Source organism: Mytilus galloprovincialis, chromosome 9 (assembly GCF_965363235.1).
Source record: "Mytilus galloprovincialis chromosome 9, xbMytGall1.hap1.1, whole genome shotgun sequence".
NCBI classification, from domain to species: Eukaryota; Metazoa; Mollusca; class Bivalvia; order Mytilida; family Mytilidae; genus Mytilus; species Mytilus galloprovincialis.
Window position 1 is genome coordinate 73394210 of NC_134846.1, and position 24567 is coordinate 73418776.

Sequence of the window (24567 nt, forward strand, 5' to 3'; positions counted from 1 at the left end):
AAATTTAGTTCTGGTATCTATGATGAGTTTATTTACAACCACTGGGTCGATGCCACTGCTGGTGGAGATTTATTTCCCCGAGGATATCACAAGCCCAGTAGTCAGCACTTTTTGTGCTGACATGAATTATCATTAATATTGTTATATTAATAAATTAACTGTTTACAAAATTTTTTCGATTCGAGCGTCACTGATGAGTCTTTTGTAGACGAAACGCGCGTCTGGCGTATATATAAAATTTAATTCTGGTATCAATGATGAGTTTATTTATAGCTCTTCATCTTTTATATAAGCTTTGGGTTTCAAATATTTTGGCCACGAGCATCACTGAAGAGACATGTATTGTCGAAATGCGCATCTGGTGCAGGAAAATTGGTACCGTTAACGTTATTGTATAAATAATGCTGAATGCCTTAGAATCAGAGACATAGCAGTTATTTTACTAACAAAAAAGTGCTTATGTGCTATTCATGTTTTTTTTTGTAATTTTGTTCAAACTGTATAATAATATTTTTTATTAAGAAACGGAAATGGCCAAAAGAAGCGAAATAAGATAAAATGAAACACATTCTGTCTAATCTGCAGGTATCACTATTTTTAGTCTTTTAAATTAAATAAATATGAAAATAAGATTTGTAATAATTACTAATGCTTATCTGACAATGACTACGATGTTAACCAAATGTATTTAACATAGTTATCGTTTTAAAGATGATCATTTCAAACCTTGTTATTCACTGTCAGACGATTCCATCTTTAAGACATATTTTTTCACTTAGCTCTTTAAGGTTATATATTCACATAAGCCTTCATGGTATCGAATTCTTCGTTTACTATAAAAGGAAAAGGTAAAAGCTTTTGATTTTACAAAGATCGTTGCAACGCTGCAAAATTTATATCATTTACGAAAGACGTTTTCTTGAATGAAAGAGACGAAAGATACCAGAGAGACATTTACAGTCATAAGTCGAAAATAAACTGACAACACCATGGCTAAAAAAAGAAATAAAGACCAATAGACAAACAATAGTACACAAATTACAAATAAGAAAACTAAAGACAAGGCAACACTAACCCAAACAAAAACTTCGGGTAATCTTAGTTGCTCCATAAGGGTAAGCAGATCCTGTTCCACATATGGCATCCGTCGTGTTGCTCATGTTAGTATAAATCCATCAAAAATAATCAGTCCGGTCACATTTGGGAAAAGGGGAAGGGATTGAAGTTATCACATCATGAACAGATTCGCTATCATCTGTGAAACGGATATTCCATAACGGTCAACCAACTCGTGATGGTGTCCGTAAAAATTACGAAGGGATGATTTTAACTTCACCATTTGGAACTCTTGGTTTAATAGCTTCCTTGTGAGCAGCAATACTCTATTAAGGAAATCATGATAAGAAATACAAGCCCTGGAATTTCCTATTAATTGGGAGATATATACTGGGTATGCAGGCGCTGCTAGACTGTTCTACATATAAATGGAAAGTTCCCAATTGGGAAGCTAAACTCATCTCTTTTATAGTCGTAAAATTGTGTTTTCAATCGATCCTCATTGTCACTTTCTAGATGTAAGCCAAGATATATAAGAGGCAGACTTGACTATCTGTTGTATCCCTTATCTCAAGTTCGGTGGGATGGATGCGTTCAACATAGTCACCAAAGTTTGAATTATTCAGCGAGAGAGCATCCTCTTTATAGCGGAAAGAAAAGTAAAAGGATACTGTTAACTTCTTTTCTTTCTTCCTAAAAAGTTCCTGTATTAAGTCAGTCAGGAATAAGTCGACAAGAAGAGGTGTACAGTTTGTTCCCTTGGTAATGTCGATTGTTTTAATGAAAAACACGTTTTCCGAAAGAATTCACTATCATTAGGCAGCAACCATTTGATTTTCTGGGGGGGGGGGGGGGGAGGGCTATGGATTTTTTTTGAAAAAAAAGTTTGTTTCCAGTTTTTGGAGAAAAAAATAATTTGTTTTTGATTCTGAGAAAAAAAAATGTTTGTTTCTCCCTCAGCTGCCACTATATGTAATGCTAAAATTGAAAGAAAAAATTTTTTTTTCGACTTGTCGCGAAAAAAAAAGTTTGTCCAGAAAAAAAATCCATAGCCCCCCCCCCCCCCCCCCCCCCCCCCCCAGAAAATCAAATGGTTGCTGCCTTAAGCTATAGATATGTAATCATTTAATAACTGTTGAAATTATAAACAAAAACATAAGCTATCAAATGTTGAGTCGGAAAATAATTGCATTGATTTTTTTCCATAAAATTAGTCGTGTACTTGATAAATAGACAGAAAATCCCTGTCTAATCAGGATTGAAATGTTGTACACAAAACACGAGTTTCGTCTACAGTTTTCTACCTTAGGAATAGATTACCTAAGTTGTATTTGGCAAAACATTTAGGAATGTTTGGTCCTCAATGCGCTTCAACTTGGTATTTTTGGGGCTTTTTTAACAAAATTTCAATCATGGTATCTATGATGAGTTTATCTACAAAAGACTCATCAGTGACGCTCAAATTATATAAGTTACAAAGACAAAATAAAGTACGAAGTTGGAGAGCATAGATTGAGACGGGGGCATTGTATTCCTTTATTCTCCCGGGTATGATGCACACAAACAAAATGTGGATTCTGATCAATTAACATTTATATTGATCCATACATTACGTCAAATTGAATGGTTGGAATTGAAAATAGCTTTATTTTGGTTTTGTTTATGATATTTTACAAATTAATATTGACTGACTCATATCAACATGAAATGTACATTTTGATAAGCTTTAATTTTTTTTGAAGTAAAATATTTATATCTACAATGTTGATATGCTTATAAAGCTTTGTCGAAACTAAAGTTAACAAAATTTAAAATTAAACAAAATGGAATAAAGATAATAAAATAAATGTAATTAAAAATTTTGCAATTTACATTTGTCACGTTTACAATTTCTGTAGGAGTGACTTACGAGATGACAGATTCTGTAGGCGAAATTTGAGAAATGATTTGTTAGTAATATCTTATAATATGATGTCATGAATTTCTGTTTTTAATTAGTCAATAAATATTTCCAAAACCTGCTTCAAACTGTTAAATTTGTTTCCAATTCGGCTTTGTTAAATTGTATCCAATTTAACTGTGTTGACAAAAGTACTTACACATATAATTGGTACAAAAAGAGTCGTCTACTTTAAGTTTGCTGGAAGGGGCAAAATAATGTTACAATGTTTATCTGAGTAATGGAAAATGTGGTTAAATATTTAAACGCGATGTTGACTTTAATATTACTATTTCACTATTAGAGATCATATGATTATAAGCCAGCAAACTCTACATTTTACCCTTGCCAAGGCAGCTCAATGAAAAGTACAAGGAAGTAGGAACATAGTTCAAGAACATTTCCATTGTACTTTTGATAACAGTGTTTCTATAGCCCAGTCTTTATTTGTTCCGCAAAGTCTAGTATATTATTTTATTATAGTGATAGATATTGGTCCGATAAGCGAAGACTTTTTATTCATTTGACCATCATTTTTATATTGGGACACTGTACAGCGTATACTCAACTTTATCGAAGCAGTAAATTGAACTCTATTTCAGTGAATTTTGGTCTACACAAGAATCTAAGCACCTTCAAATTATGGACTCAAGACTAGTTATAAAACAAGCTACAAAAGGGAAAGAGCTACAATTGTTTTGGAACACATCTATTTTTCATGATGATAATGCCCTTTCTATAAATTTCAATAATTTTATGTCATTGGTGAAACAGATTCTCCATCTTTACAGGGGAACATTGCGTGTCATGTACAGATAAACAAGACAAAGTTCTCAAAAAGCTAATAATAAAAAAAAAAAACATTTCTCCTTTAAAGAATACAAATCTGCTTTTTTGAAGGACATACATTTGTTAACATTTATATATATTTTTCTAAATGACACTACTATCATGTCAAAAATGCAAAAGTGAATAAGATCACCACATCTTTTAATAGAAAGATGAGGCATGATTTTCACTGAGACAACTCTCAATTTGAGACCAAAGAACGAGAATACCATCAACTATATGGCACTGTACAACCTTCAACAATAAGCAAACCATATACCAATTGGTGTTTTGCATTCTGTCCTATAGCGATGGTGTTCACTGTCGTCTTCAACTTATTGTTTTAAATTGTCCTGTTGGTACTTTTCTTTACAAGCATGGCAATAAAACATTAGGATTTATTTAAATTATGAATTTTCCTTTCCTTGAAGAAATGTCACGTCAAAAACCAACATTAAACAAAATGTACGAGGCTGACGTATTCTGTTTAAGACTGGATATTCTGATTTTAGATGACAGTGATTTAGGAGGTGACATATGTTTCTTATTTTGTATGTGACAAGTCCTTCCCTGGGGAAATCTGAATAACTAATATGAATGTGGGCAAAGTTTACTCATTTGTTCTTTGTATGACTTATTCTAGCATTCTTTTATGTAGACAATGTAACAATATATTAAAAATATCCATTTGTTAATGTAATCGATTTACAAAGTTTAGATATATTAGAAATATTGTGTAAAACGGCAGTTGTACAAGAGGCGATTGTGTATTCCCATCTTGTTTGTTATCAGATTGATGTATCTTATCAATAGAACGATATAGGGTGATTGTTCTAATATATTAAGGGCTATTGTCCCGGTGCAATATGACATACTGCATTGGGATAATATTCCTTAATGTCAGGGCAATAACCCTTTATTGTAGTAAGTACATAAATGTCACCAACATTGGTGGTGCCTACAGTAAGGACGCTATGTCAATATCCGCCATCTTGTTTGGCTCCACTTTGCTTGATCGCAATTTTGTTTTACTTTGAGCCTATCTGTTGCTATTTTTTAATGGTTTTCTTTTCGGATATACCTACACCTGACTTTTCGGATAGACAGGTGTATGCATCAAAAAATAGTAACAGATAAATTTTTATTTCACAAAGAAATATCTACAAGACAAATTTTATACTATATTATAATAATTTAATTATGGATGTAACGCGTCTTCTGATTGGCTGATGTTATTTTGTTATCACCCCATAGACATAATTTAGTCACGGGACCGTGACGTCATCAACGTTTTTTCATGGTTTTCTACGGTTTAAAATGGAATATAGAATTAAATTATATGAAATGACTAATATTTTTTCTGTCTATTCGAAATAACATAAAAAATGTTGTGCACACTGTTAAATAACCCGCTACGCGCGTTATTCACTGTGCACCAAATTTTTTATGTTATTTCTTCATAGACAGAAAAAATATTACAGCCATTCCTTAAATAGAAAATATTTCAAATTATCTTTTTTGTCAATAAGACCATTGACGATTGTTAAATTTAATTTTACCAAAACATACTTGTGAGTTGAACCACAATGGAATAAAGGGGCAAATTTCATCAAATAAATTACCATTAGCCAGTCTGAGAACCAATATCTAGTCTTGGTAGACTTAAGGATAATGCTGTCCTCGATTTGTCGGTGATTTATTATTTTGGAGCCGATGTCACCTGGACTATATCTGAAATATATATCAACAATTTAAACATGATACGGGTTGTCTAACATTTAAAGCAAGGATTAAAGCATTAAAGGTGTTTTGTTATTCCAATCTGGCTTGTAATTAAATAGATCCATTCCTTTGAAAAGAATGCTAGTTAATCGGTTAAATATGCAGAAATTTTTTTTCATCAAGAATGCCAACGGTTATTTATACTTGAAAAAAAATCAAGTGAAATCAAAGCCGTGACTCCGTGTTGAAGGCCGAAATTTGACTTAAAATGGTTTACTTTTACAAATTATGACTTGGCTTCTTGGCACCTATACCACATCTTCTTATATCTATAAACATTAATTCGGATTTGTTTTCTAAAATTTGCCTTACAAACTCATTAGCTGCATCAGAATACCGAAATGTGATATTTATATAGCATTTGTTCTTTCAATTAACCACAGCACAAATTTATACTTCCTATTTCGTCATTACGAATACGTTACTTAACTCACTTAATAATGTCTGTAATCGGATCTTAAAAATGTTAGGTTCAAGTCTATAGTAGACTAGCAATGACAGAAAACACACGTAATGGGGTTACAGATGACAGGAAAAATAACGAACTGACGAAAGTCCGTAATGGGCAGCGTATGACAGACAAAATATCTCACTCAATTATGTATGGCATAGACCTACAGATAGCAAAAAACTCACCCTAAATGTCTTTAATGAGCCGACAAATGACAAAATCTCATTTAATTATGTCTATGACAGACATATATACACATGTAAGAGTGAAACAATAACTAAAGGTTGTTACTGAAAAAGGCTGAGACACCAAGGGCACATTAAAAACTCATAAGTCGAAACTTAAAAAATGCCACAAACGGTACCCTAACGTTCTTAATCGGCTAGTCATGCTTTGGAAAAAAATCAGATATCTATATACTAGTAGTTAGCAAAGAAAATAATCACAAACATATTATTTTTTTCAGTCGCATCTTTAATATTTAAATTTCGAAATTGGTTACATATAAAAAAAAAATTGCTTGGAAAAATATTTCCTTTCTGTGTGTCCCATTTAACACAAAACATTCCCCGTTCCATCTAATACTTATAGAACTTACGATCAGCATTATATCAATTAGAGACTAATCATTTTTCACTCTATTAGTTTATCCGGAATTATTTGCTGTGACCTGTTAAAAAATAGAAATTACAACGTCACCATAGTATTGATTTCACAACAAAAATAATCACTCAATTTTTAGAAATCGTTTTTTTTTTAGTAGGGTATATTGATTTAAGTTTAACTTTTTTAATGTGAAGAAAAGTAGACATGGAGTAAAGGTCAAAGAGTAAGCCACCTTACAAAAAAAATATATAAAACTGTAAAATTCGTATATAACAAGGCCAAGAGCTACCAACACGACAGAAAGTATATTTAGATAGATGACAAGGATGTCACAGTTTTTTGATAACATGTGGTAATTTTACAATATCCATTTCGTTGTGGTTCCAATTATATTTCTCTAAAAACATTGTCTAGAATCTAAGGTTTTGAAGTACAGTCTGCGAAAAAAATATTTGATTGATCTGTTCATAGTGCACATTAATCGTTTGCCGTATCTATTTTGGTGTCGTTTTCAATATTTCTTGCGTTACTTGTTTGATCATTGACAAGAAAGAGGCTCTTGTTACAGGGGTAAAGAGGAGGAAGTGTATGCAATGATAATAATTTTAAAGAGAAGTCAGACGTTAGTTGTTAATGTGCATGATCTTGTTCAGAATTTCATTACATACACAAAATTTGATAACTAATTTCCGATGCTGTGATTAAATCGTAAAAAAATAATTCTTGTATGCAGTATAAATTTACAGACATGTACTGTAACATATAGACATTAGAAAAACGTGTCCTTTTCGAAGTATACGAGTTCAACACCTTTTTCTGGAAGGGATCATTACGCTGAATCTGTAGTGTTTGTCTTCTCATATATTTTTTGCCATAATGTATTTCTTTGCTGTATGGTTTCTACACCCCATTTATCATTATTTGGAGAGAAAAAGATGGAGCGTAGTTCATAAATCGAAACAAAAACCTAGTAAAGTAAGAGATTGACAGTTTCTCCTGACAGATAACAGCATGGTGTACATATATCAATATATTATTTAATAAATATTTGATCAAATTTCATAATCCGTATTACGAATTTAAATTAAATGTCGAACATTTTTTAATTCGTGTTCATAAATTAAAATAATTGTATAATGAGTTGCAAAACAACAGAACCCGTCGTATCAATGTTGGTTTAAACTTTTGGTTCATCTGTTTTCTTACTTATCAAAGGCACTTATCTCAGATTTTCTTCTTCATATATAATGTAATACTGTATTAAGGTATATAAAGGGGGATTCGAGAGAAGTGCCCGTATTATTTTCGTTTTTTTTTTTTAAATTAATCTATAATACACATTAAAGAAAAAGCTAAATCCTCCATTATCGGACAAGAACATTAATATATTCAAATCAGGAAAGAAAAGCTTTTGGTACACTGTTTTGATACACAAAAAAAAAAATATACCAAAATAGTGAATTCTGAATAACATTGAATCACTCTACAGTACGTGTATAAACTTCTGATTGCAATTATTTAAAACTCTTTCAAGTGAACAGAAAAGGGTAACACACTTTAACATATTTACTTGTAAAAAAAGCCCCATATCATTTTTATTCCCCGCCGGAAGAAGGAATGAAGACAAAGACGGTGACCTATTTTAATACTGTTTGGTTTATGCAATACCACAAAGACATTCAGATATGCACACCGAGAGGCACAGAGTGAATAAGGCAAAACTAAAGAACTCAAATCATTACAAATCAATGTTAACTATATTGTCATAATACAACGTCTATGTATTGACTAGGCAGCCGATTGTTGAAATTTATGTGTTTGCTTTTCTTGTCATTTGTTCTTAAGCGGTTATTTAGATAGACCTGTAAATTATATATATAAACCATACATTTGTAAATATCGTATATCAGCTCATATATTAAGTATAGAAACAGGTAGATATTATAATGTTGATAAAAATAATAGACTATGTACAAATTGTAATACTAGCTCTATTGAAGATGAAACTATTTTATACTTGAATGTAAAAAATATAGTCAAATGCGAGAAAAGTATATAAAAAAGTATTATTGGAGAAATCCTTCTACATACAAACTTATCCAGTTGTTATCTGTCAGAAATATTAAAGAATTGAAAAACTTAGGTATATTTCTAAAATCTGCAGAAAAACTTAGAATTTAATTGCAGTAAATAATATTTTTGTTCTCCGCTCGTATTTCGTATTTTTTATTATGTATTATGTATAATGTATTATATGTTCTTTCATGCACACCTTATATTTATATATATTATATATCTCTTGTAAAATTCTTATATTGGTGTAAAATTGTGTATATGTATCCTATAAGCTGTATTGCTTTCGGAATAAAGTATTATTATACTCAAGACCAATGTCTATGATCACCTAAGCTTGATTACCAGTTGAATAGATGTCATTTCTTTGTTCAAGCTAATGGTAATCTTCAAGATATTTTCCCTATACAATTAATTAATCTTGTGTTAGTCTACTTAAACAACATATCATTTAGAAACATAACTAGAATATTTATGTAGCTTGATAAATAGTTTAGCCTGGCCTTTTTTGTTCCTTCCACTTTCGACAAGTTGGTGCTGATAGTCGTTGTGTTATAACTGTTATGAAACATATCATTGTATCCACATTATTATTTTCACGTACTACAGCTATGGCCCGAGAAAACAGTTATTGCGTAGTGCATTTATTTAAGACAATAAATTCAAATTAAGAAAATCGCACCTGCTCTATAACAACACGATTTTTACAGTGTAGTGTACTACTATTGGGACAAATACTACCAAAATTATAGAAACTTTTACCTGCTCTAACTCAAAATATTGACAATTCTGTGTTAAGGGGGTATAAAATTCAGTTTGACAGCATCAGACGTACTATTTTTTTACCTTTTTAAACTGGACCAAATCACTACTTAACATTAAGGTTCAGCACCCAAAGTTATTTATATTTCATGCATTAAAAATCAAGAAATAAATTGGGAAAGTGTAACACCAAAAAAATGCAAGTTATACACTGTTCACACTAGGGAATATATTCGTACCAACGAAAACCTAAGGACGATAACTGTGACGGCGTGCACAAAGCTGACGGCAACTGTTAAATGCGCATGTCGTTGGACCTTATAATCCCCAGTCTTTACAATATCGACACCAGATTTCTCAAAATCCCAGAGAAAGTACAGAATATTCTCATTTGAAAACAGTTGAAGATTTATTGAATTCTACGAATATATCAACATGGCTGACGTAAATGACGTAAGATGAATGCTAGTTACTGTAGCTCTCTAGAGAAAATATGACAATTATTACTAATGTCATTTGTAATGGGACATCGTTATAACTTATGACATAGTCATATTAATGTTATATATGGGTATTTTTAAATGCCTCCAAAACATTTATCACAGCAAGCGACATGATATGCAAACATTTACATGCATAAAAACAGTTCGTTGTACAAATGAAAATGATGAAGAGTTAAATCATTAATGATGTTAAAATAAAGTTTTCATTAACATGATGAGGTGATGGAGCAGAAACAGTAATTATCTATTTTGATTTATTATTGAAATGCATCCAAATGTAATATCTATAGTAATTTTCAGAACAGCAATGAAAAAAGTCGATACTACCCAGTGCAACTATTGAACCTCGTAAATATACGGCATATAAACAGAGAATAACTAATGACCTTGACTTTTAGATAATACTTTTAAAAAGATGAAACGAGAACAATTATAACAAACAATCCAGACAATAAGATACAGGGATGAGTGAAAAAATTATGAAAAAATGATTAAATAATCACCATATACTATAAGAATCATTTTTTTTTTTTTTTTTTGCAATTTGACAATTGCTTTGACTTCTTTATTAGTAAACGATAGTTCTCAATTGGTTTCGATTGCAGATTTAAACTTGTAGTCACAATAAGATACAGTTACGGTTAGTTTTAAGCTGAAATGCAACAGAAGTTTTAGAATATTTGCCCCAGTTTTTGGTGTGTTGCTCAGTCTTTAGTATTCTAAGTTGTGTTTTGTGTACTATTGTTTATCTGTCAGTTTTTTTTAGACGTTGCGTTGTCAGTTTATAATGCATTTTTGAGTTTTAATGGTATCTTTTGCCTCTCTTTAAATCTTTTGGTATTTATTTTTTTAAACCGATATAATTTCATGATTTTTTTTTTCTCAATTTAATAGTAAAGATTGTAGTACTAAGATGTTTTCTGTGTTTATTCTTACCATTTATTACTTACAAACAAAACTACAGTGTTAATAGAATTGTTGACGACTACCATTGATTGACTGGATGCGCGGTGCTTGTATGTGGGCTATAATTACCGTCATATGTTTTCTTATAATTCATCAAAACTTTCGACCAAATACCCTAGAGATTTTACAAAACTCAAGATTATACCAACTATGAATCAGTCCAGCTTATTTCAAGAGACAAGCAAGCACAACTGTTAAAACTGATTTCTGAAAATAACTGCATTTCTAGGTGATTAATTCAACTGTGTTATTTTTAGGCAGTTATTATTCTTTATTGGCCGTACATAAATCCGAAATATATCTTTTTTTTTTTTTAGCTCAGTGTGGGTTTATAATTTATTCCTGTTAGTATCAATAACCCCCAAAATAGTTACTGAATTAAAGATAATTTTATAGATGACAAATAATGTCATGCCTCCGATCATTTTTGACAGTCTTAGTAATATTTAGATACATTTTATGATAGCTGACAGCAGAATCAATCATGTATAATACATTCTAAATGCTTTATTATTTTTCCTGATGAAGAATGATATCTGGGTTGATTTAGAGAAACAGTCGCATGTTAAACAGTTGTAAAATAGAAAATCTGTGAAAAGACGAATTAGAACTTATCAATAAAGACTCATTTGCTGGTATATTTTGTAGAACTTATCAATAAAGACTCGTTTGCTGGTATATTTTGTAGAACTTATCAATAAAGACTCGTTTGCTGGTATATTTCGTGTCTACATTAATATATTCTATTCTTATTCACTGTTTGTTTAAATTGTAATACACCTCGTTATATCGGTTTGAAGATATTTATTTCAAACACCATGTTATTAGACAATCTCCTTCATTTATCACAAATTAAACACACGTTTATTCCGCTCGAGTACTCTGGCAACTGCATTTAGTCGCCTTTCAAACGTCTAAGACACTTTTGGTAAATAAAGTTAAAAAGTCGATATAAGCAAGCGAAGATGAAACGATATGGCATGCTTATTCGTGCCATGAACTCATCATACATTACAACAGATTCCATCATTCTAATTGAATTTGGAGAATTGGTATTGATCTCTTAAGGCAATCCAAGTGTTTGTATTGTATTTAAAGTTAAGCGACTGTGGGTGGAGATTTTTTCAAAATTTGATATCCGGAAAACAAGTTATATTCGAAAATCAAACAACTATTTTATATTGTCCCGCATATTTGCTTCATGACTTGAAAAAGTTTGGCGCACTTCTTTTAAATATTTGGTTTTCAATGCCCTTCAACTTCGTTATTGATATGATTTCTATTGTTTTGCTTCGTGCGCCACTGGAGAATCTTGTGTAACAAAATGCACGCATGACGTACATAATTTAACCCGGTATCAACTTTTTTCCATCTTATTGAATTTAATACAAAACCGCACAAAAACCCTTCTAAAATGTATCATTTCGGGAGCCTTAGCAGATAAGGGTGGTGAAATGTCGGCTATGAGTAAATCCTCATCTCATATCTAGTTATGTAAAATGAAAACGTAACTCCAAATATGTATAGTCCAACATGTTTATTACATCAAATTGTCACCAGATCTGCCATTTCTGTACAAAAGTGTAGAAGTTTACAATACCGTACTGAAGCGTTTTATTATTTTAACCATTTCAGGAGTTAAATGAACCATCATACCTTTTTCTTTCGGGACATTGAAAATGTCAATTAAGAAAGCTTAACACAAGTTCAACACGGGACAAAATCCTGCAGATAATCGGGATTTAATAATATATGCCGAGAATTCCCATTGTATCAAATGTTAAGATATAAGAAGATGTAATAGGAGTGCGAATGAGACAACTCACCATCCGAAACACAATTTTTAAAAGAATAACCATTGTAGGTCAAATTACGATCTTCCACATGGATCCTTGGCTCACACCGAAGAGTAAGCTATAAAGGGTCCCGAAAATGACTAGTGAAATGTGCAAAGAAATGCAGCGGGTTTAATCGTTTTAAAAGTACACATGGAAAGACACACTTTAAATAAAAGCAATTGAAATGGCTTAACTCAATCAAAAGATATATATCTCCTAGGGAGACGGATTTATAAAAGTTTTTCCAAACTTGTGTCCGAATCCCATGTTTGAACGTTATGTAACATTGTAATATATATCTTGTAATTTTTCATTAATAAATACTGTTTAAACTAAAAGATATATAAACATAAGTGAACATACGACTAAATGTTATCTATCATGATACAATGTAAATATAAAATCTTGTTGTCTTTTTTGGTTATTTCCATGACGTCAGTTTCCCTTCGACTCTTATTTTGAATGTCCCCTTGGTTTCTTTTGAATTCTTTCAATTGTTTCTCTTGGTAGAATTAAGTAGTTTGATGTACACATAGTTTTCATGGAGGGATTTACAACAACATGTATAATAGTCCAGTTATCGGTTTTACTACCTATTCTGGAATCACTTGAGGTACACAATGTATGTCTACCTTCCTTAGACTTACTGATTTTGATAGCCTTTTTGTTTATTTTCAAATTAATTTTCCAATCTTGACTCGATCATGGCATGTGATATTGACTAGTCTAACATTGAACTCAAATCGACCTTTACTTGTCTTGTGTTTATTTGCTTGTGGCTTTTGATTGTTGTCTCATTGACACTTTCCACGAGTTCTTTTTTAACTATATTCATTTACAAAGAAACAATACATTTCGTTATATTTATTAACATTCCTGTCAAAAAGAAGATAAACTTGTCCATTACGTACATCAGAAGTAAATCCCAATCTGTTATTGGTAAATATTAGAGCTTCATCCTAAGACCTTAGTTATTTACACAACTATAAATAATAAAATCCCATGAGATATTAAAATGTCTTTTTTCATCATTTATATTTGCCTGACCAGACAATTTAATCCGAAAACGAAAGAAATATAGTTTTAACGATATAGAGTGTTTTTTCCCCCTTACATACAACCATTACTTTTACAGAGTTTATAGAATACATATCACATCATCTGCAAATTCATTTTTTTAATGTAAAAAGTTTTTTCATACTTCTATGATGAGCTGCATGTATATACACAGACCAATTTAAAAGATGCGCGACATATCAGAACAGGAGCAATGTAAGGATTTAATTTTAATTAGATTGATACACAGACAGTCATCAAGTAAACTCACATTTCACCATTTCACTTTCTATCATCTACATCTATATTTAGAGATATTAAAAGCATGTCTTACAACTCGTAATGTAATCAAGCTCTATAGTAGTTTGAATGACAATGTATTAACTTCTAATATCAATTTTGATTACATTCTAAAATCGGCAATGGCGAAATCCTAAATGAAAAAGAGTTAAAAAGTATTTCCATCTTGAGTTTAAATGTTTACCTCACTTGAAAGAGATGAAATTGATTGATTAAATTATATAAATATTTCTAAATTTTGCCAATATTTTCGTTAATATAGTTTTTATATTTATATATTGTATAAATGTCTAAAGAATTGTGCAACGATGCACAGTAAATATTGTATAACTGTACTAACATTCGTAACAGCACATTGAAAAAATCAATAAGAGAGGCACAGTTAAACCCCAAGAAACACCAATACATCGAACACTTTAACTCCAAAACGAACAAAAATATATCTAGAAGTTGCATTTTTTAAAGTTTTATTATCATTATTTCAAAAGGAACTGTATCACTTTTTAGATTACTTCATTGTTGTTTGCATAGCGTCGAGTTGCCAATATATTATGCATGTTCAGGGCAAGAACAAATTAACAAAGTCCACAGCAGGTAGGATCTACCAAGTAGGAATCCACTAGGATAAAATGTTGGGAATTTGAATTTCCTCGTGGGAAATGAAGCCTCAAGGATAGGAACACAACTTTTGCCGTATAATAGACCACATACAGATCTAGACCACTTAGACAGTTGTTGCAAGGGCTCTTTAATGTGCAAAAAGCATAGCAATCTTTCTGCACGAAGCTTTGGATTTAACTTCCACCTAACCGAACGTATGTGGCTGCGTATTTATATACAAAGCTCAGCAAAACTGACAAACAACGTTATAGTAAGATATTTACTACAGAACGAGAAACGTCCACGTGATGAACATATAACATTCTCAACATTTTGGATAGAAATCATAACTACCAAAACATATTATGTTACAATCACCCAAGTTTATTATTATTTTAAGAATGGGTCAAATTGAGGGTCATCTCTGCTACAATAGTTGACGATGATGCAAACAACTTTATATACAAAAATGTAGTAATGGTTCGAAATCTATATAAAATGAATTGAAATAACGAGTTTGAAAACAGTAGTAAATACAATTTAATTCCAAGTGGTTGTTGTTTCGTAACTATTTGATTCGAATTGTCAAGAAGAACATAATATACTCCCAACCCCCGGTAAACGGTATGGTTATGATAGCTGTGATAAACAAATATTTCTTTTTTTTCAGCCGGAGTCCGCCTACGTTTGTCTATTACAGAAATGAGAACGAGCCAGTGTGAATATCTAAGTGGAAGAGACATACCATTTTCACAACATTCCAGAAATGTAGCTCGTAAGATATTAGTTTCACTCTCACTCATCTGTTTAATTGCAATATTTTAGAAGGTTATCCCAAGTCCCAAATGTGAAAAATGAAATAAAAATCTCCATAGTGTTTAAGTTAACCAACAAAAAACCATAGCACTACCTTGCATCTAGCCATCACCAACTTATTTCCAGACTAGTTGATTTGTAAATTAAACATAACATTAACGATCGAAAGTTTCAAAACCTACCAATATCCAAATGGTAATAATAAAGTCGAACTAAATTAAATCAACATACATGTTTGTACTTACATTCCCACCAATAAAAGTTATCAATGTTTACTAATCTGACACTCTTTGCACTCAGCTAAGAATTTTTAACAATTTAATATCCCCTTTGCGACAATCATTACTTTGTTCTTATTACACAAAAGTGTTAACAATTGTCTATAACTGTCGTGGAGAATTTATTCATGTAAATAAAAGTACATTTAGTGAAACTTTTGCTGTTATAGTACATGCAATATAAGTCTATTTCCCATTGCAATAGCATAAACACATAACACGATATTTACTGCTTTACCCAAATGTCTGTTTGTTTTGCTCACAAATTGTGTCAATGATTTGGAATTTTATGCGACTGTCATAAAACTAGGTTAAGGTAGATGGGGTGTCTAAATTATAATCCATAGAATCTTTTAATAATTTGCCAAAATATAGTTCATATCCTGCTTGTATAAAAACATTAATAAAAAGAATGGGTCACCGGACTTATTTTCACGCTACAGGTTGTTCAAAATTGTCAAGATTTTGTATAGATTATGCATGGAAAACCCATTTTTCCGCCATAAAACGCAAACCACACCATAGAATTTTGAGATAAAATATGAAAAGATAGCTTTAATATTATGCTTTCAGATAAGAAAAAGAAAAAATGGGGTCACCGGACTCGTTTTCTTGCTACATGTAAAAATTGGTAAATTCCTAACACATTCTATTGTAAAAGTAACACTATCTGAATTATCTGCCCTTGCATTTGAGTTGCCTCCCCTTATTTGACAAAGTTGGAAAAAAATGAATCAAACAAAAGAATTCTTATTTTTGTAAAATACAATCATAAATATGATCAAACATGGCATTTTCTTTATTATAATGAAAATTCTTACACATGAATTACCTACTACTATAAAAATTTGAACATTTCATCAAAGATCTAGACCTTGTTTTTTAGTATTTCAAAATCCAAGATGGAGGAAGACACCCTATCTACCTTAAATCCACATTTTTTTTTTGTATCAGGAAATATCTGTACCAAGTCTAGAATACGACAGTTTTTTCTATTCGTTTGATGTGTTTAAGATTTTGCTTGTGCCATTTGATAAAAGACTGTTGTTTTAAATTTTCCTTGGAGTTCTGTATTTTTTTAACTTTATACTGTATGATTGACCACATGTTTGTATCATTTAGAGGACGGTCGTCATACCTTTGTGAATTAGATGTACTCATCATAATCCTGAGTTGATCCTTTTTTCATATGAGGCTGACTTCACACCGAAGCCTTCTACGAAATAATTTAAATAAGCTAGAATTATCCTTTAATTTTATCTTCAATTATATAAATGATGTCCTATCACTAAATAATCTGATGTTGAACGCGTTTATCCCTTCAAACTAAGATAAAGTATGCCACACATACATTAAATCTGCCACATATCATGTCTCATCTAGATATTGACAATGAGGGTCTGTTATAAGACCTGATTTGCAAATTTATGAAGCAACATTCTAGCAACATCTGTATATGGGTTATATATCTCCAAGCGTAAATGATATTGCAGAACTTCCAATTGTCTATCATGATTTTATTGACATGGTGTTGCGGCTCACAAGGAAGCTATTAAACCAAATTTAGAAGTACAAATTATCCATTTGAAAGTTCGGAAGACGCCACTATGAGATGGCAGACCGTGGAATATCCGTGACACAGATGATATGTCAAAATTGCATAACCACAATCCCGTCTTTTATTCTTCAATTGTGACATAACTGAATGAATGAAAATTTCATTATGTATCCCTTGGACTTGTGATCATTGAATGCCCTCTGGGTAACTATCGGTTTCATGATGAACCTTTTGTATACCTGCGTAACAAGAGCCAGAAATTTAACAGTTGTACAAAAATTATAAATAAATCTCAATATTATTAAAACTAACGATTTTATGTGAACATGTCTATTTTATTTTAAAAAGAGCTTACCCATCAACTACCTAAAATATAAGACAGATAATAAAAATCATACGACACATTTATTGACCTCACACTTACGTGTGTTAATTTGAAGCTTATAGGTCCAATAAACTCATTATAGATACCAGGATTGAATTTTTATATTTACGTAAGACGAGCGTTTCGTCTACAAGACTCATTAGTGACGCGCGAATACAAAAAATGTTAAAAAGGCCAAATAAAGTATAAAAGAGGGACGAAAGAAACCAAAGGGACAGTCAAACTCATAAATCTAAAACAAAATGACAACGCCATGGCTAAAAATGAAAAAGACAAACAAAGAACAGCACACATGACACAACATAGAAAACTAAAGATTAAAAAACACGAACCCCTCAAAAAACTAGGGGTGATCTCAGGTGCTCCGAAAGGGTAAGCAGATCCTGCTCCACATGTGGCACCCGTCGTGTTGCTTATGTGATAACACATCCGGTAAATAGTCTAATTCGGTAGGTCACATTCATGAAAGGGAAGGGGATTGTAGTTACGACGTAAGTAACATATCCGATATCATTTGTGAAACGGTTATTCCATAACGGTCAACCAACTCGTGATGGCGTCCGTAAAATTTACGAAGGGATGATTTCAACTTCACCATTTGGAACTCTTGGTTTAATAGCTTCCTTGTGAGCAGCAACCCTCTATCAAGAAAATCATGATAGGAAATGCAAGTACGGGATTATCGTATCAATTGGGAGATATATACCCCGTATGCAGGTGCTGCTGGAATGTTGTTACTTAGAAATGGAAAGTTCACAATTGGAAAGCTGAAATCATCTCTTTTGTCGGAAAGTTTTGTTTTCAACCTACCCTCATTGTCACTTTCTAGATGTAAGTCAAGATATGAGGCCGACTTAGCTGTATCTGTGGTATCCTTTATCTCTAGCTCGATGGGATAGATGCGTTCCACATAGTCACCAAATTTTGAATTATTTCGTGAAAGAACATCATCTATATAAGAGTATGAAGTTGAAGAGCATTGAGGATTTTTTTTTAAAGTTTGCCAATACAGCTTAGGTAATCTATTCCTGAGGTAGAAAAGCCTTAGTATTTCAAAAAATCAAAGTTGAACATCGAGCTACTATGCATATACTTCTTCCCTCCCTCAGATCACATGAAGGTTTTTAGTTACTCAATCTCTGTTTCTGTTTTATGTGTTATGGACTGTTGGTTGTCATTCGATTTCAGGTTGTCAATGATCCTCAGGTGTTTCGTCTCTCTCATTTATATGTTTCTACGGTACACGAAACAATTATAACCTTCTGATATAAAACATGTAGGTTGAACATCAACTTTCCGAAAGTCAATACAACACAAACACATACTTTAATCAAAGACAGTAATTGTGTTATATTTCAGATGATACAATATCTAAATAGTATCCTGGTATGGATGCCTCATTCTTTATGTTCTGTCTGACACATCAGTTATCCTTGGTCTAATTGTCATGCTTAAATATCTTTACAAAGGATTTGATAATATAAAATGCGTCGATCAATAGTGTATTGTCAAAAATTTCTTTATTACTGGCCATGTCAGATTTACATATGACACTCACATATTTTTTTTTAATTCACGTCACTTAGCTTTAAAACATATAGTTTAAAAAATTGGACACATTTTTCATTGTCAAAACTCCAATTGTCTCAGTTGGTTATAGGTCAACAACTCATGATCAGTATAATCGATGTAACATGTAGATTTATTGTTTTACATGTTTTAGTTGGTCATTACATCATGTTTAGTGCAGCGATTCACAAGCGATCTTTTGTTGTCTCCTTTTCCTTCATTGCTATATATATATATATATGTATGATATCTTAAATATCAAGACTAATCTAAGATAAACCTAGTATTTTCTCTGTCTTATTTTCTTTGTTTTATAAATCATAATCAAAAACATGATAGTTTTATTAATGAGTTATATTTGGCTGATGTTTTAGATTTAGAGCGAGCAGCATGTGCCTTTGCCTTATTATGTATGATATCGATGGTAGTTGGATTAGTGTTGGGAGGATATGGACTTTTAGGAAAAAATTTGAAAATGTTTGTATGGGCTTCAATTTGTTCTCTGACTGCAGGTATGTTCAATGTTATCTTAAATTTACGAAACACAGACTAGTTGCAATAGTGATTGATATAATCCGTGACAACTGTTCTAAAGAAACAAAAATAACGAATTCAATTTTAAGGGTTTGGGATCCTTCAATATGAACGATTTCACCATACATGTTTTCTTAAAATATCAAACTACACAGTCATGTAATTTCTTACACCTACATCAAACTTCCCGATTGTTCACTTAAAAATATAGATTTGCAGGTTTTGTTGTTTTAACCAGGGACCTAGGCACTGTAAACAATAAACAACATGGAAAGTTGTATGACCAAGCGCCCAAATATAAAATTCCACAGGAAATCAAATGGTAGACAAACTTTTGGTTGTTGATGAATGCAATTAGGGGCTATGAATGAGTACTAAGATCAAATATGTTCGGTCAAGCATTTAGATGCGAATTATTAAACTACGATGCATAATAAAAACACAGCTTTCTAATTCTTGTAAAATTAGAAAAATAACATTTGACCATGGCGATTTTCTGGATTTACCTTCATCAGGAACGCTTAAACCTAAGCCATGTTTGTATAAAAACGTAGAAATGGTAAGAGCTTTATGAATAAAAGAAAACTTAACAGAAAAGATCAAATTCGTGTACAGTCAACTCCACCATAAGGAGTTAGAACATATTTCTTCATAATGTCCTAGTTTTCAAAAAGGGAAGTTTATTAACCAATGTTATGAAAGAATGGCGAGAGCACCAAAATGACATCCAAACTAAAAAGTCGAAAAAACAAACTGACAATACCATGGCAAAACAAAAAGACAAAAAAAAAAAACAGTACATAAAACACAACCAATTGTCCAGTCGTATGGCGTTTACATATCTTTTTGTTTGATTTGACCGGGTTTTATAGCTAATACGCTTACTTATATGTTTTTTAATACTTCGTTAATGGCTGGTTGTCTGATTGACTGTAATAATATTCAACTAATTGCATATAATGATCCACAGTGTTTAATTAAATTCGAAGATTTCGAGAATAGATTTCGAGTAGAACACTAGTATAACTTATTTTTCAGACAATTTATTGTCTCAAAGTAAGTAAAAGATTAAAATTCTGACCCTATCAAATGAAAAAGAATTGGTAAAAATCTACAAATATGAATTTGAAGCGGACAACGTTAAAATTCGTATATAAAATTCTACCAAAACACATTATCAACTTCGGAAACTAGGCTTTGTATGGTCAGTGACTGCATAAAACAAAGGTTTGGGTGCTCAAATATGTGTTGGAGTATATATCCTTAGTATCTACTTATAATTAAAAGCTATACAAAACATTGTGACAAATTATTTCTGAGTGTTTCAACAACATTTTGAATGGTTTCCCAATTTGAATAGTACGAAACAAGAAAAAGGTATATATTTTCTCATACAATTACACAAGTCTCCATAATATTGTAACGAAGCACCAATTCTAGTTTTTGACAGACCACAAAATGTATTGATATAATAGTACTAGGTTAATATACAATGTATTAAGATTTGTTTTATTTTTCAGGTATGTTGTTGACCTTATCAATCGCCTTATTTCACGGAAAATCTCATATACTACGCAAATCAGAGCTTTTGAGTGGTTATTTAATACCATTTCAAAAAATCATAAATGAATCCAGAACTTACAGTTTTGGTTGGTCTTTTGTATTGGCGTGGATTTGTGTGTTTCTGTGTTTTACGTCATCATTTGTGTGGCTTTATAAAGCACAAGATCCACAAAATGCTCGCAAACCAGGAACGCAATACTATGTAAAACATCGAACTCACCAAGGCATCGAATATATGTCGTATATACAAGACAATGAAGAATTGTAGCAGAACATTTTATTTTTTTTAATCTTGTCTTCTTTTTGCACGGTTTTATTGTTTTATATCACAGACTTTTTACTCACAGAAAAAAACTATCACAATAAATTTATTTACTTATTAAAATGTTTTATTCTAAATCGATTTATACATATCTGATGCAAACATATAGATGTACTCAAATTTCCTAAAATTTTAACAATGTTTATCAGAGTATTAAAAGGATTTTGTGTGTATCTCTTTGAAACACACCAAACAGCACGCAATCCAAAGGACATCTTAATTATATTAACGTACTTCAATAGAATGTATTCGAATATATGTAGCTTTTGGTCTTGATAAAACAATATATCGGCGATTTTTTTTATAAACTAAAGAAAATAAGAAGTTACTCCTCTCTCTGTTTCTCTCTTGTGCGCGCTTAATTACCAAAAAAAAAAAACAACAGTGTTAGAACTGTGTTTTTGTTTTTTAAAATATTCTGTCGCATATATATGTAAAATTCTAATAAGAAATTTTGCGCTTTCCAAACTAATATTGATTTCGATTAACAGGGCATATTTATTAATGGGACTTTATAAAAAAGAACATATAAACTTATACTATGTCATCCTTCATTTTAACGTTGATTCAGAATAAGAATCACAATTTATACAATATATGCAATCAAATTAAAACAAAAATATAATACAGTTTAATCAATGCGTTTAATGCCATTTTGAGCAAGATGCACAGCATCTATCTTTGTATCCACGATAGGCACATCGTCGTCTAGAAGCCATTCTTCCACAAAAGGACCGTTTGTCGATACATGTTGCATCATCTGTGTAAACAAAAAATCAGCATGTTTACTATTTAAAGAACATGTTGTCTATTTATCAGGTAGATCATTATGATAGGTGTAATTGAAATAAGCAGGATAACATATAGTATGAATAAAACAAATATGGGTTAAAACTACAGAATGACTGCCACTCGACTTTCCTCCATTTTTGAATTTGTTACGGACCAGGTACAGTTAGTATGTATCTTTATGTGTTTTGTAATTGCATTACTTTGTGTTTGTGTTTGTTTTGTCTTTTATTTGTTTCTTTTCTTGATGTAAAAGTGCGCGGTCTTCAATGAATAAATAATAGAAAAAAAACACTTGATATGGGATATCCATCAAGTCACAAAATCAATACAAAATATATAATTAATATAAAAAACGAAAAAAATAAATGAGAATTTTCAGAATATAAAACAGCAGTTAATTTCGTTAACACTTCACGACACTCTGCTGGTGTTGTTGAATGTGTAGGTATGTCCAAAATCTGTTAATTTTTCAATAGTCGTGACTTTTTCGTGTATTTAGCAATTTACTTCTTTTTTCTTCAAGATGACGTCTGTGATCTTATCATAATTGTAGTTTTTTCTCCTTTTCAATGGCTGTACAATAATCCATAATGACTAGGATTATAGAATAAAAAATAGGCCCTCGTTTCTTTTTATCTCTTAAAAATAAATAATGCCTGGATTCTAGTCGATTGCTTACTATGAAACATCATTAAAAAGGTTAAGGGTGCTGTGGTGGTTTATTCAAAAGTCCACAAACGATGGACAACAGCCAACACAATTACTGGTTAGTCTTGTGTGTACGAAAAGCACGTCTGGCGTATTAAATTTCCAATCTGATAGCTTTTGTTAGCTATTATTCGTGTGTTTCTCTGTCATACATGTTCTCCCATTTATTTGTATTGTAGTCCTGTCGTGTAATGTTATATTTAACATTGCCATACAAGCGGGAATTTTGGCATGCCACAAAACCAAAATCAACCCACCATTTTTTTTCTTAAAATGTCCTGCACCAAGTCAGGCAAATGGCCATTGTTATATTACAGTTCGTTTCTGTGTGTGTTACATTTTAATGTTGTGTTTCTGTTGTGTCGTAGTTCTCTTATATTTGATGCGTTTCCCTCAGTTTTAGTTTGTAACTCGGATTTGTTTTTTCTCTATCTTTTTATGAATTTCGAACAGCGGTATACTACTGGCCTTTTTTTAAGGTACCTGACCCGACTGTAGTTCAACATAGGGTTATACTATGGACCATGTGAGCTGAATATGGTATCTCTTTCCTTAGAAATTTGTAATGCCTTTGCTTTAGCAGTAACATGTTTACTGCATTTTGTAGACTATATAATTTAATTTATGACAAATAAAGTGTGATATGGTTTATGTGCGTACAGCTTAGGCTTGTATATTTATAAAACAGAATGAATGAAGTTTAACGGTTAACATCACGTTTGTTTAACAGTATTATCATCTGAACTGCAATTATACCGACTTTGTATTATTTCTGATCGTGACAATGTGACTGAAAAGTAAAATCACAAAAATACTGATCTCCGAGGAAAATTCAAAACGTAAGGTTCCTAATGAAATGACAAAATCAAAAGCTCAAACAATGAATGGATAACATCTGTCATATTCCTGACTTGGTACATGAATTTTCGTATGTAGACTGAGTGTGATTTTGCAAGGCGGATAATGCATTCATGTTAAAAGACCCTGTCGTTACACTGGGTATCCATATCCTTTTTGAACATCTGCAAACTACTTTTGCCTTAAGATCAACTTTTACACAAGGAAATTGTAGCCCGTGTTGTTTTTCAATTGCCTGATTAAGGAACGTAATAAGTATAGACAAAATTTATCATTTTAATCTTTCAAATAGAAAAAGAGAGATTACTACTTAGCGGATGCATTATACGCACAGGAATGATAATATGCTAGCAGTATTTTTATACAACATCATATTACATTATATTATATATATATTATTCAGTTTTGTTTTGATTATTTATTT

General features: G+C 31.5%; 2 protein-coding genes across 2 annotated transcripts in view; one reads left to right on the forward strand and one right to left on the reverse strand.

Annotated features, from left to right (window-relative positions):
* Positions 1-21731, forward strand: part of LOC143045890 (uncharacterized) — a 40574-nt gene extending 18843 nt beyond the window's left edge. Inside the window, exons 2-4 of the mRNA XM_076218715.1 lie at positions 15431-15535; positions 19741-19878; positions 21421-21731. Of these exons, the coding sequence (XP_076074830.1) occupies positions 15431-15535; positions 19741-19878; positions 21421-21731 (554 nt within the window). The remainder of the gene's footprint in view (positions 1-15430; positions 15536-19740; positions 19879-21420) is intronic.
* LOC143045889 (A disintegrin and metalloproteinase with thrombospondin motifs 3-like) overlaps positions 21726-24567 on the reverse strand; it is a 44070-nt gene continuing 41228 nt past the window's right edge. Inside the window, exon 23 of the mRNA XM_076218714.1 lies at positions 21726-22545. Coding sequence (XP_076074829.1) covers positions 22430-22545 — 116 coding nt within the window. The 3' untranslated portion in view covers positions 21726-22429. The remainder of the gene's footprint in view (positions 22546-24567) is intronic.